Here is a 13,947-nt window from a genome sequence, read left to right as displayed (position 1 = left end):
CTAGACAGGGCTCTAAGCAAGAGACTACTCTGAACATCATCCACCTAGCCAGCCCCACCCTTCACACACCCAAATGCATGCACACACACACACACACACTGGAACTCATGTGCACAGACACACGTGTAGGCATGCACAGGCATGCAGACAAAAGCACACATACTCCAAGTTGTATTCTCTGTAAGAATTACAAAGAAAATAGTTGACTTCAAATAGCAGTTTAACTGTTATGAACCATAGCATTGAAAGCTGCTGATAAAGATGTAAATATTATCTCACGTTTACCTACAAATTGCTTCCACACCTTTTGTTTTAAAATAGTGTACAGGGCTTCCCTGGTAGTGCAGTGGTTGAGAATCTGCCTGCTAATGCAGGGGACATGGGTTCGAGCCCTGGTCTGGGAGGATCCCACACGCCGCAGAGCAACTAGGCCCGTGAGCCACAACTACTGAGCCTGTGTGTCTGGAGACTGTGCTCTGCAACAAGAGAGCCCACGATAGTGAGAGGCCCGCACACTGCGATGAAGAGTGGCCCCCACTTGCCGCAACTAGAGAAAGCCCTCGCACAGAAATGAAGACGCAACATAGCAAAAATAAATAAATAAACTCCTATCCCCAACATCTTCTAAAAATAAATAAAATAGTGTACAAAAGGTAATCACATCATTAAAAAGAAACAATTATGCTTTTAAATGTCTGTATGTTTTTAATATTTGCAAATGCAGTTTAGGATGAAAAGTACAGATTGGAATTTAATCGCTAGCAATTATACCATTTAATGCCAATATCTAAAATTTATCATCTACACCCACCTACTTACCAAAAGGCTTTAAAGCTCGTAAGAGCAATAAAACAAATGTAAAAAATAAAAATCATAAAGAGATGGCAAGATATGACTGTAAAAAAAAAAAGACATCTTATTACTGTTGAGTATTAAATACTGAGTCTCCTATTAATAGGAGAACCTTTACAGATTATAGAATTCTCCTTGCCTCATTTAAAGAAGCAACGCCATTTTATCTGGTGAGACTGTCTTTTTTTTCTTCGATCGAAACTTTTAAAAGAATCTATTATAGAGATTCTTATATAAAAGATCCTAAGCTATTTATTTATACCTGACAGACAGCAGAACCATTCTTCAAGGTGATAATGTAACTAATGAAAGCATTTTGATCCATTCTCTTTCTTTTCTTCTACTTCTTCAAAATAGCTGAACAAAGTCTTAGAGCTCATTTAATTTAAGCAACTCCTTTATAAAGAATCTTCCTCAGGCTTCCCTGGTGGCAGTGGTTGAGGGTCCGCCTGCCGATGCAGGGGACACGAGTTCGTGCCCTGGTCCGGGAAGATCCCACATGCCGCGGAGCAGCTGGGCCCGTGAGCCATGGCCGCTGAGCCTGCGCGTCCAGAGCCTGTGCTCCGCAACCGGAGAGGCCACAACAGTGAGAGGCCCGCGTACCGCAAAAAAAAAAAAAAGAATCTTCCTCTATTTTATCTTTTCTTCCTGTGCTCAGGATGGTTAGTGCTGCCCTACTATCGAAGATCACAAAAAGCCAATGAGCCTGTTCTAAAGCAAAGACTGTGACCAAACAGAAAATATATTCAAAGGTCAAAGATAAAAATCTGTCATCCCTCAAGATAAGAAATAATATTCTTTTTTATTACATGTCAGCTCTTGAAGCAGTCTGTTCATTTGGCTTATGAAAGTTCTGTGAGAAAACTCCACCTATTTGCTCCAATTTCCAATCCGAGCATAGAGACCGCAAACTTCATCTGTCATTATTTCTCCCCGAAGTGTTCTACAGTTCAAGACAAGCAAACATATTTTTAGTTTTAGTCTCCCACAACATCACACATTCATTCAACATGTATTTATTAAGCACCAATATATGCCAAGCAGTGGGCTGGTTTCTAGGGATACACTGGTAGACAAAACAAATGTGGAGCCTGCCCTGCAGAGCTTCAGTGGCCTTGTGCAGGAGGCAGCTCATAAAGAAAATGAATGGCATATATAATAATAGTATTAACCATGTGCCAGGCACTGTTTTGAACATATTCATGCTTTAATTGTCCTAATCCTCAAAGATACTTTTTGTATTGAGAAGGAAAGTGAAGCACAGAGGTTAGGTAACTTGCCCAAGGTCACAGCAAAGCCAGTAGTAATATACATAACTACAAACCATAATAAGCTATAGGAAAGAAGCAAAGAGAATCAGAATTAGTGGGGTGGGAGTGTATGGCTATCCTTCTGGGAAGTGTTTCGGTTTATCAGAGCAGCAGTTCTCACAGGTCTATGTGACTATTTCAGGGCATCCACAAGGTCAAAACTATTTTCATAATAAAAAAATATGAATTGCCTTTTTCATTGTGTTGACATTGTACTAAAGGTACAAAAGCAATTATGAATAGAATGCTTACAACACAAGTCAATGCAGTGGCACCAAACTACCAGTAGTCACTGTACTCTTCACTCTCATGCACTCGCAGTCAAAACAAAGACAAAAAACAAGGACTTCCCTGGTGGCACTGTGGTTAAGAATCTGCCTGCCAATGCAGGGGTCATGTGTTTGAGCCCTGGTCCGGGAAGATCCCACATGCCGTGGAGCAACTAAGCCCTTGCACCACAGCTACTGAGCCTGCACTCTAGAGCCCATGCACCACAACTACTGAGCCCACGTGCTGCAACGACTGAAGCACGCACCTAGGGCCCGTGCTCCACAGGAAAGGGAAGCCACCTCAATGAGAAGCCCGCCCACCACAACGAAGAGTAGCCCCCGCTCACCGCAACTAGAGAAAGCCCAAGCGCAGCACTGAAGACCCAACACAGCCAAAAATAAATAAATAAATTTATAAAAAACAAATAAACAAAAACCCAAAAATTCACTTAAGAATGTCCTTGATAAAGCAGTAAAATTATTAATTTCTAAAAATCTCAACCCTAAGTCTTTTTAATATTCTGTGTGATGAAATGGGAAGCATACATAAAGCATACCTGCTGCATATCAAACTATGTTGTCTCAAGGAAAAGCACTTATGCAACTGCTTGAGATGCAAAACTGAACTTTTTTTCTTGGAACACCATATTTATTTGAAAGAAGAACAAACTGTGGTTATTAAGATTAGTATAGGGCTTCCCTGGTGGTGCAGTGGTTGAGAGTCCGCCTGCCGATGCAGGGGACATGGGTTCGTGCCCCGGTCCGGGAAGATCCCACATGCCGCGGAGCGGCTGGGCCCGTGAGCCATGGCCGCTGAGCCTGCGCGTCCGGAGCCTGTGCTCCACAACGGGAGAGGCCACAGCAGTGAGAGGCCCGCATATCGCAAAAAAAAAAAAAAAAAGATTAATATATTTGGCAGACATGTTCTTGAGAATAAAGTGAATCTGTTATTTCAAGGAAAACAACTGACAGCATTTGTTGGCAATGATAAGAACTTATACTTTCAAAGTGAAAATTAGAATTTTGGAAAATTGGAATCCATCACCATAAGCTTGACAGCTTCTTAATACTTACAGATTTTTCTCATGAGACTGCAGATATTAACAAATGTGATTTTTTGATATTGTATAATGAGATGTGTCCACATTTGGAAGATCTGGATAACTCAGCAAACCAATATTTTCAAAATGACCAATGCACAATGTTAAAATCATGCCTTGGTAAAAGATCCATTCAAAGGCTACAAAGATAGACCAATGTATTTTAATGTAACGGTGTATGAAAAGTTTATTGATAGGGTTTCAGACTCCACATTGTAACTAACCTTTAAGAAACTACCTTTTACTATCAAAGAAGAATATCCACAATTATCTGAAATGGCTACTAAAATACTCCTCCCTGATCGAGCTACTTCTCTGTGAGGTCAAATTTTCTTCCTATAACCAAAACCACAAACCATAACTGTTTGAAAGCAGATGTGAGAGTCCAGCTATCTTCTATTAAACCAGATATATATTTTTAATTTTAATATAAAATAATACTACTCATAATTTTTTGGAAAATGTAGTTATTTTTTCATTAATAATGATATTAACATGTAATGGGTTTATTGGGTTTATTTATGGGTTTATTTATGGGTTTATTGTTGCTTTTTTTTTTTTTTTTTTTTGGCAGTACGCGGGCCTCTCACTGTTGTGGCCTCTCCCATTGCGGAGCACAGGCTCCGCGGCCATGGCTCACGGGCCCAGCCGCTCCGCGGCACGTGGGATCTTCCTGGACCGGGGCACGAACCCGTGTCCCCTGCATCGGCAGGCGGATCCTCAACCACTGCGCCACCAGGGAAGCCCTACTGTTGCTATTTTTAACTGATGTAATATTTACAGTTTTCTCAGTTGTAATTTCTAACACAGTAAATACCAGTTGATATAACCCATATTAAGGAAAAAAAAAAAGCTCTTTGGGGACCTTATAATTTGTAGAATGTAAAGGGGTCCTAAAACCAAAAAGTTTAAGAATTATTGTCTTAGAGTTTCTGAAAGGAGACCCATGTGGCCTGGGCCATACAGAATAAGAGGAAAGAATGATAAGATACGACATTGGAGGGCTATCCAGAGGTCAGATCACACAGAGCTTATCAGTGATAAGGAGGGTGAATTTATTCAAAGTACAATTGAGGAATTTAAAACAGAATGACATGATCAAATTTATGTTTTAAAAATGGCAGCTGGACTTCCCTGCTGGCGCAGTGGTTAAGAATCCTCCTGCCAATGCAGGGGACACAGGTTCGAGCCCTGGTCTGGGAAGATCCCACATGCTGCAGAGCAATTAAGCCCGTGTGCCACAACTACTGAGCCTGCGCTCTAGAGCCCATGAGCCACAACTACTGAGCCCACGTGCTGCAACTACTGAAGCCGTGCTCTGCAACGAGAAGCCACAGCAATGAGAAGCCCGCGTGCCGCAACAAAGAGTACCCCCACTCACAGCAACTAGAGAAAAGCCCATGTACAGCAAGACCCAACACAGCCAAAAAGAAAAGGCAGCTATGTGTAACATGGGAGACAATGTCACTGAACTAGAGTTGGGGGATTTGAAATGGAGACAAGTAGATAAGTCTATGATGTATTTTTAAAAGTTAAAGTACTTTAAACCTCAAAATGAAGTTCCAAACAAGATAAAATGTTTTCTGTTTTCATTTTAAAGAATTCAGCTGCTCTATAATTAAACTCGAGGTGGGATGAGGAGAATCAACCTACCAAATATACTAGAAATGTCAAAAGTACACTAAATCCATATTCAATACTCTAATGTAATGATGTTATTTTTAGTCAGTTTCAAATTTTTCTTAAAATGGAATACCATGAAATATTAACAAATCATCTCTTTGTGATTGATTCAGTCTTTCACTAATATGGTGGGCCCTATGTTAGACACAATGGATAGTAGAGTCAACAAGACAGACACCATCCCAGCTCTCATGAAACTTGTATTACAGAATGATTATTGATAAACTTTGAAGACTCATGGCAGAATGAGGCAACTAAAGTTGTTTCAAATAATTTATTCATTCAAATAAACATTTATTGAATATACACAGTGTGCCAGGATCTGGAGACAAAATGATGAATAAGACATGGATTCTGCCCTTGAGGATTTTACTGTCTAGTAGAAACAGATAAAAAATACATTCCCAATTATGATGTAAAGTGTTGTAAACACTAGTGTACAGGCATGTGTGATGTACCAATTCAAAAAGAAACAAAGGGAGTCAGAAAGGAGAAGTTTACCTGAATGCTGAATGGAGAAAAGCTAATACATGGAGTATGGAAAGGGAAAGGTCTGAGATGTGAAAACCCCTAGCAAGTGAGATAAGAATGTTAAGTGGGTCAAAAAGGTTGGTGTTTAATGTGTGAGTTCCAAATTTCCAAAAATTGGCCCCTTTTTAAAAGGGGCCAAACACCAATTCTGTAATCCACATATAAATCAACTTGATATCATGGAGAAAAAAACTACCAACCAATTCTTAGAAACCAAAATGGGTTCACAAACGGATAATGCTACCACCAAGTCAGCTTTCACAAGCATTTGATAGTTCAGATTATTTCAGCTATGACAAAGTCTTGGCCTTCAAAGAGCTTACCTTCTAGAGGTAGAGAAATGTGGCAACCACAAGTTATAGTACAATGTATAATAACAAATCTTGTAACAGCCCAAGCAAGTTCAAGGTGTTAAGACAGCCTCTGCCTATAGAGAGCAGAGAGGAGTTGGGTGAGGAAAGCCTTCACAGAGATGGTGATGTAAGTGGTGTGTTGAAAGATGAGTGGGTGTTTGACACTGTAGACAAAGGGGACAGAGAAGGTATTATACACAAAAGCCTGTGCCAAAGTAGAGATACCATGAAAGAGCAGGCCTATTTAGAGAAATGCAAATAAACCAGTTTTATTTGAGGCAAAAGCAGCTAAGAGGGGGTGACAAGAGATGAGGACAGACAGACTGGACACTGATCAACATGCTGCAGAGTTTGAATCTTAGCCAGTAAGTAATAGGGAGGTATACAAAGAAGAGTGACGTAGTCAGACTTGCCTTTTGATATGAACCATTAATATGAATCACTTTAGAATGATTTTGGCAATGAGAGGATGATGTGGAGGGGGTAAGAAGCAATTAGGAAACTATGTTAGGAATATGCAAAAAAGGGATACGGACCTTGACCATGCACAACCTCCTAAACTCAACCCATTATCTTTCCTGCCAGACCCACTCCTGCTCCTGGATTCCTTACTTAAGTGAATGGTATAAGTCTCCTAGGGTTGTCATAACAAATTACCACAAACTTGGTGGCTTAAAAGAACAAAAATTTACTCTCTCACAGTTCAGGATGAAGGAGCCCCAAATCAAGGCACTGGCAGGGTTGGTGCCTTCTGGAGACCCTGAAAGAGAACTGTCCCATGCCTGTCTCCTAATACTGTGGTTGCCAGCAATCCTTGGCATTTCTTGGCTTGTAGACAAGTCACTCCAATCTCTTATTCCATCCTCACATAGCCTTCTTCTCTGTGTCCCTGTGTATCCTCGGAGGATAGTCTCACTGGATTTAGGACCCACTGTAATCTGCTATGACCTCATCTCCATCTTTATATTAATTACATTTCTAAAGACCCTATTTCCAAATAAGGTCACATTCTGAGGTTCTGTGTAGACACGAATTTGGGCGGGGGAGCACTATTCAAGTCACTGTAGGTATCAACCAATATATTTCCCAAACAGAAATGTGGCATCATCCTTAACCATTCCTCTTCCTTTGCACCTAGATAATTATCAAATACTATTTCTACTCCTTTAAAGATTATCTCCTTTTCTTCATCCCCAATACCATTTTCATTTCAATAACACTCTTGTCTATATAGCAAACTCCTTGCTACAGCACTGGTTGAACTCAATTATTACTCTCATTACTGTGCCTGTATTGCCAGAGAAAGTCATACAACAGGGCAGACTGGTTTTACCATGAATTTATGGTAACTCCAAATTAGTCCCCAGCATTGTCTGGCAGTCTCTATTTCTCTGGCCAACTTGCTCTCCCACTCTTCCATTACCATTTCAAATCTTTTTCACTCTCCTCGAGCTCTTACTTTCACCCACTTTCAGCAGTTGTCCCAGGCTCCTATTCTACAGAGAATAAAGAAGCCGTCACACAAAACACTCCCGCTTCTGTGCTTATCATCTCTCCTTTCCCTTTAAGTATAATAGCTGTCCTTTCAATATAAAGCCATTCTCTCTACATGTATTTTGGATTTCATCTTCACTCAGAAATCTTACTAATTATCCTCTCCTTCTCTAGAATATTCAGATTTTCCCTCAACTAGATGCTTCTCATTGGCTTGTAAACATGTTTAAGTTTATTTTTCCATTAAAAAAAAAAAGAAGACAATACCTCCCTTGAACTCCCCCTCCCCCTCCCGGCTATCCAGCCACACTCAACTATTTCTGCTTGCTTTTTTTCTCTCCACCTCCTCCTTCCCCAGCCAGACATAAATGTGTTTTTGGAGAGCTTGGTTTCTCTAGTTCTGTAGTCTTGGGCCCCTTACTTAATCCCTATAAAATGGGAATAACAATACTAAACCTACCCCACAGGACTATTATGAGAATTGGGTGAATTGATATATATAAAAGACCTAGCACAGAGCCTGGCCCATAGTAACTGATCAACAGTTAGCAATATAGTATTGCTAGCAATATATAATATCCATCCATTTATCCAGCCAACTGACACCTTGGAGTCATCCTGAATTCCCTCATCCCTCTGTTCCACCTCATCCCTCTGTTCCAACCCATCCCTAGATTTTATTTTTACTTCTCAAATCTCTCTTGTTCTGAACACTTTCCTCCACCTCTGCTATCCTACTCCCATCATCTCACATGGATCAGAATTAAGGGCCCCCTAAATGGTTTTCTGCATTTATTCTTGTTATTTCCCCAAATTCTCTCCTTATCATAGCCAGAGTAAACTATTCTAATCTCCTATCTGAGGTTACCACCTAATTTAAAACATTTCCCATTGTTATGATAAAGCCCTCAAATATACTACATGGTCTAGAAAATCATGTAGATATTGTCCCTACCTACCTGTTCAAACTTATTTTGCATATCACTTCTTTTGCCCTATGCTCTTATAACACATACCAACTCTCAGTTCTTCAAATGCATTAGCACTCGCCCATCACAGGTGCCTTCTACATCCTGTTCCCTCTACCAGAATGTTGAACGATACTCCTATTTCTCTTGGCCTAATTAATTCCTACTCATCCTTTATGTCTCAACTCAACAGTCACTTCCTCAAAGAAGCCTTTCTTGATGCCCCAGAATAGGTTCTCATTACTCTATGTACCTCAAAGTTGGAATTTCACATTTATATGATAATTATTTCAACAAATTCCAATAAAATCCAAGTTCCATAACAGTGATGATTATGTCCGTTTTTGCTTTCCATTGTATCCCAAGTGTCCAACACATAATTAGCACTCAATAAATATATATTGGAGCAATATTAAACTTCAAGTTCAATGCTGCAAAACAGCCTCATCGCTTGTTTAAAAACAGAATAGCTTTCCTATACTAGTCTAGATTGCTACCCAGTTCATCCAAGTATGGAACATGGCACTAGAAACTAAATATGAATAGCCTTGGTATAAGTAAGTAAGTAGAAGGGCAAAGGGAAATCAATGTAGTAATTATTGAAAAAAGAGCAAGGATGGGGAATTCCCCGGCTGTTCAGTGGTCAGGATTAGGAAGGAGCTCTTACTGCCAGGGGCCCAGGTTTGATCGATCCCTAGTCGGGGAACTAATATCCCACAAACCGAGTGGCCAAGAAAAAAAAAAAAGAAGAGCAAGGATGGACAGGTGAGAATGGGGGCAGATTATTGGGGGGGGGAATACTATTTTTGAAACCCACCATTTTATGGCACTGAAACTGTTCAATGAGTGGTTAACAGCCAATGTTAAACAAATTGCAATAAAACTGATATACTTAAAAAAAAAATCAGAATAGCTTTAAAGCAGTAAAAGGGTAGTATATCATTAGTTCATTTTCAATGTGGCTCTAGATGGCTGTGAACAGTAAATCACTTTAAAAAAAGATACTTATTCAGCAATTGCTGAGGGAAAGGAGGACATGACAGGAGATATATTGTTTTGCTGTTATTTTAAAGAAGGGGTGAACAGGCAGAAAACCGTACTTCAAGGCAGAGAGGTGAGTTTTTCTAAAGCACTGGTTCTCATCTTTTGTTCTACTCCAACACACCTACTACTGCTACTATTACTATTACTACTACTACTATCCCAATTAGTACCTGTGACTCCAGCACAGCTGTCACCAAGTGGCTCACCATAGCAGGGATTCTCAAGCAGGTGGGAAGTATAAAAGAGGTGTGAGTAATTTGAAATGCACTACCTCAAAATATTCTGAATTCTCTGCCCTCCCCTTCCCCTTATAGATATCCCTCTCCCCAAATATAATTTATGGAAAAAAGCAGTCACATAGATGTCACTTATATTTAATTTTTTAATGTAACCTCTGACTTTTTTTGTAGCAAAATTGTTTTCCTAACTACTATATTAGTATTAAATTAACTACCTGAAGACAATGAGCAGAAGAAGGGCGATCTGGAAGGATACTCAAGACGAATTTAAATATATCATAAGTTACTCATACTGGAGGTACCCCTCTTGATTATAAAAATATTTTATTATGGCAATATGGTTTAAGGTATTAATCTCTAAAACCACCGAACTTTGGTGCACATCTGCTATATCAAATTGTAAGTGACCTCAAATATTATGTCTTAATGCCCATATCCTTAAAACAATAGAACTAATTCAATTCACTTACTAAGAAATAAAACAGGGCAAGAAAGTATGGAAATCTCTTCTAAAATTTCAAGATCTCAAAAGATTGCTAACAGTACACAGGCAACCTCTGAAATTCTGCAGATGATACAATGGCAGATCTACTTTGAAAAGCACTACTGACAATGAACCTCTCTCCTCAGCAATACACAACAGATTCCATGAAAACTGTAGAAACTGCTAAATATAGAAAGAATAACCCCACAGACAGAGAAGTCAACTGTAACTGAAAAAACACACCAACAATCCCCATTTCCTAAGATCTTTAAATCAAAGGCTTCAAGCATGTTGAAAAAACATGCTCACATTGTGATAGGCTAGCATTTCTTATTTTGAGAAATAATGCCACCTTCTAAGCCAGGACATGGAATCAGAATATGTAATTATAATTTCTGAAAAAGAACATGCATAATTTATTACAGCTCTGAGTACTCATTTAAAATATTTAAAGATGAAAAAAACTGAGCATCACCTCCTGCTCATAGAACATAATTTTCTCCAAAATCAGGTTTTATATCTGACATCCAAATAGCACTTTAAAGTTTCCTTAAGTCATTTAAAAAATGAATTAGATCTTGTTTCACTTTTTAAAATCTGTTTATCTCAGTAAATACTCTCAGTTGTAGAGTAGCAAAAGCTACTCTTGCTCTGTTATTTAAAGTTGAAGTACTATTTCTAAAGACCAACAAATGTAATTTCACTACATGAATAAATAAACATCTTCTAGAAACTACCACTAAAGCAAGAATTCAAGAGACATTTTCATATACCTAGATTAAGAAGTGATTAGCCTCATATCAATACTTCCAACCTTTTCAGAAAGGATGAAAGAAATTAACAGTCCTTTCAGTGAACAAGAGTCACAAAATCTCCCATATGCAATTCTATGCTAATCAAAGCTAAATTATACCACCTTTTCCACGACTGACAGGAAAGAGAAAGAATGCTAACCACTAAGCAAGGAGAGGATGCATTTCTGATATTCATATTAATTTGGATCCAATGGGCATTCTCAATCACCACAACTGATAGTAACGATGATTTCTCACAAAATCTAATGTTCAAAGAGCTGTGCACATCATTTATTATCCTATTTTTACCTACTTTAAAATGAAAGACCCATTCTCTTATTTAAATTATCTAGTTAGAAAATGATCTTTATGTAATAATGGTAATCTATTATGCTTTCTAAATATTGTAAAAATTTAATTTTCTGCAAAAATGGTAGGTTTGGGGGTTTTTTTTGGAAGCACCACCACTGCACTCACACCCACAACCAAGATTAGAGACTAAAGCAAATGATCATCCTTCACACACTCTCAAAAATAAACCCAGACTTTGGGAAAGATAGTAAAGTACAGACAAAACCTCAATGTTAGAAGTCAGCTGAATAATTGTAGGGCGCTCTGGAGGGATGTGCCTGTAACTTAAGGACCAACTAACTGTAAACTGAAATAGACATTGATACCGTCTTGCTTATCCCACTAACTTTTCTTAAGAGCTTTGATCAAATTCCCCTAAATAGTTCGTGCAGTCAAGGTACAGTACGTCTGTGTGCAACAACAGAAATTGACCTGAAATAGTTAAAAATAATCAGGACTGTGTCTGTCTGGTGATATACAAACCTAGTTTATCAATGTGAAAGTAGATCTAAAAACTCAAATGTTAAAAGGTGAGCTAAAGTATTCTTATGACAGAATCTCTGAGCTTCAGTTAAGTCTGAGATCTGTTAACGTAACAGGCACAAGTAGGCTGGAGTAATTAGTTCCTGCTTCCTCTTCATTGAGATACAAGGAAGGTGGACGACAGGATCCCGGGAGACCCACACGTCAGTCCACACACCTTTTTCTGCTCTAACCTCACCTCACTCCTTTCCTGCGCGCGCGCGCACTCCCCCGTCACGTAGGAAGCCCAGGTGCCCCGGCTGGCAGTTTTCTAGAGTCGTTTCACGGGTGCGTTAAATGAGGTCTGATGACTGGAGTTGAATGCTACCCCCTCCAGCGCCCACAGCTCACCTCTAGCTTGTGGTTGATTTGGGACACAGTCTGGGCTTTGTGGCAAAGCTGCGCAAAGCAGGAGCTCAGGCTGGTCATCTTCTGTCTCCCCTCATAAGTGATGTCCGCCTGGTCCGGATCGATCTCGCCCAGGAGCAGATCCACATCCACGAAGGCCTTGTCGAACTCCTTCTCCAGCACCTCCAGCCACCGGAACATGGATACCCCGCCGGGGGAGACCCCCACGGCGCATGAGGCGCCTCCTGGGCCCCCGCCGGCTCCTGCCGGGCATGGGCCGCCCGCCGACATGGCGCCGTCTAGGGCCTCCCCCGACTGCTGCTGACCTCGCAGTCCACCCGCGAGAGGAACTGATGGGACTGCGGGAACCCCCGCGTACGCACGCTCCGTCGGTCCCCTCTCTTAACCCTCGCGCGGCTAACGCCGGCTATGCAGCCCCGGAGGCGCAGGAGCGGCGAAGCTCTGGCGGCAGCGGTGGCGGCGGCTCAAGGAAGACGCGGGCCGTCCCACCTCTCGGCCCACCCTCGCCGCGCATGCGTATCGAAGGCCTCGGCGGACGCAGCCAGGAGGGATGAAATGGGCGGGGCTGGGGTGCGACCTTGGCCTATGAAAAGCCTCTGCTTGGGACCGCCTGTCAGCAGCCATATTGACATCTGGCAAACTCCTGCTTGAATCCCCGAGAAACCGAGGCGCGTGGTGTTGGCTTCCAAGTTGGAAAGGCCCGAGGAAGAGAAGGTTGTCCACGTCGCAGAGAGGAACAGCTTCCACCCGTTTGACTTCAGAGTGGGCGGGAGCCGTTTTAGAGTCGTCCGGGAAAGTTTCCGCGGTGCCGTCCCGGAGCAGAGAAGGAAGAGTGAGGAAGGGACGTTTGAGCCTGCGCAGTGGCCACGTTTTACTTTTTCCAGTCCAGTTCATTTAGGGTGAGGTGCGTGGGGTGTGTGGACACACTCGTTCTTCTTGGTAAACCAGGCCTTAAATTCCGGGTGGAATCTGTCTAGAACTGCAAGTTGAAGGGCGGCGGCTCACCAAGTTTTGCTGAATTAATACGAGGCCTTTTCTCTTGTGATTAAAAGTCAGGCAGCCTTGGGTTCAAGTTTTAAACTCTGTCACCTATTAGCTGTGCCATCTTAGTTGTATTCTTTAATGTCGAAGCCTCAGTTTCCGAAATTTACTTCACTCAGTAGTAAGGTAAAATGCTTAGCTCCAGTGCTTGGCACTTGGTATGCCTTATTATTCACACCACAGGTCATACGTTTCCAAAGCAACTACCTAAAAAGGTGTACTTATTTTAAAAACTGGCGTAGTGTTCCTACACGTGACAGGTTAAAAAAAATTATGAGGATTCATATATTCATAATTATATTAAATGCAGAACCTTGTTGAGGCATCGGGGGCACAAAAATGAATGAGGCATGACCCTCACGTTAGCAGAACTCATAGGCTACTGAGTCTAACCCTTATAGCTGCAACTTTAATTTGAATACTCACTCTCAACCCCCTTCCACTTCAAGAGTAGCCCAGTCTTGAAAACAGAAGGAGAAACCAGTCTGATAGAGTAGAAACTGCCCCTCCTAGGAGACTTGCCTAAGGGAATATTTTACTGGC

General features: G+C 41.0%; 1 protein-coding gene across 2 annotated transcripts in view; it reads right to left on the bottom strand.

The window, feature by feature from the left end:
• The window catches only part of GOPC (golgi associated PDZ and coiled-coil motif containing), a 40,430-nt gene extending 27,558 nt beyond the window's left edge, over window positions 1-12,872 (bottom strand). The window contains exon 1 of one of the 2 annotated variants that reach the window (XM_067702272.1): window positions 12,346-12,872. In XM_067702272.1, the coding sequence (XP_067558373.1) occupies window positions 12,346-12,633 (288 nt within the window). In that variant the 5' untranslated portion in view covers window positions 12,634-12,872. The remainder of the gene's footprint in view (window positions 1-12,345) is intronic. The other variant, XM_067702273.1, reaches the window with a different exon arrangement.
• Between the last annotated feature and the right edge of the window lie 1,075 nt (window positions 12,873-13,947).

This window comes from Pseudorca crassidens, chromosome 13 (genome assembly GCF_039906515.1).
Source record: "Pseudorca crassidens isolate mPseCra1 chromosome 13, mPseCra1.hap1, whole genome shotgun sequence".
In the NCBI taxonomy this organism is placed as follows: domain Eukaryota; kingdom Metazoa; phylum Chordata; class Mammalia; order Artiodactyla; family Delphinidae; genus Pseudorca; species Pseudorca crassidens.
Note: the sequence above shows the minus strand (reverse complement) of the source record. Positions and strands in the feature narration are given on the sequence as shown.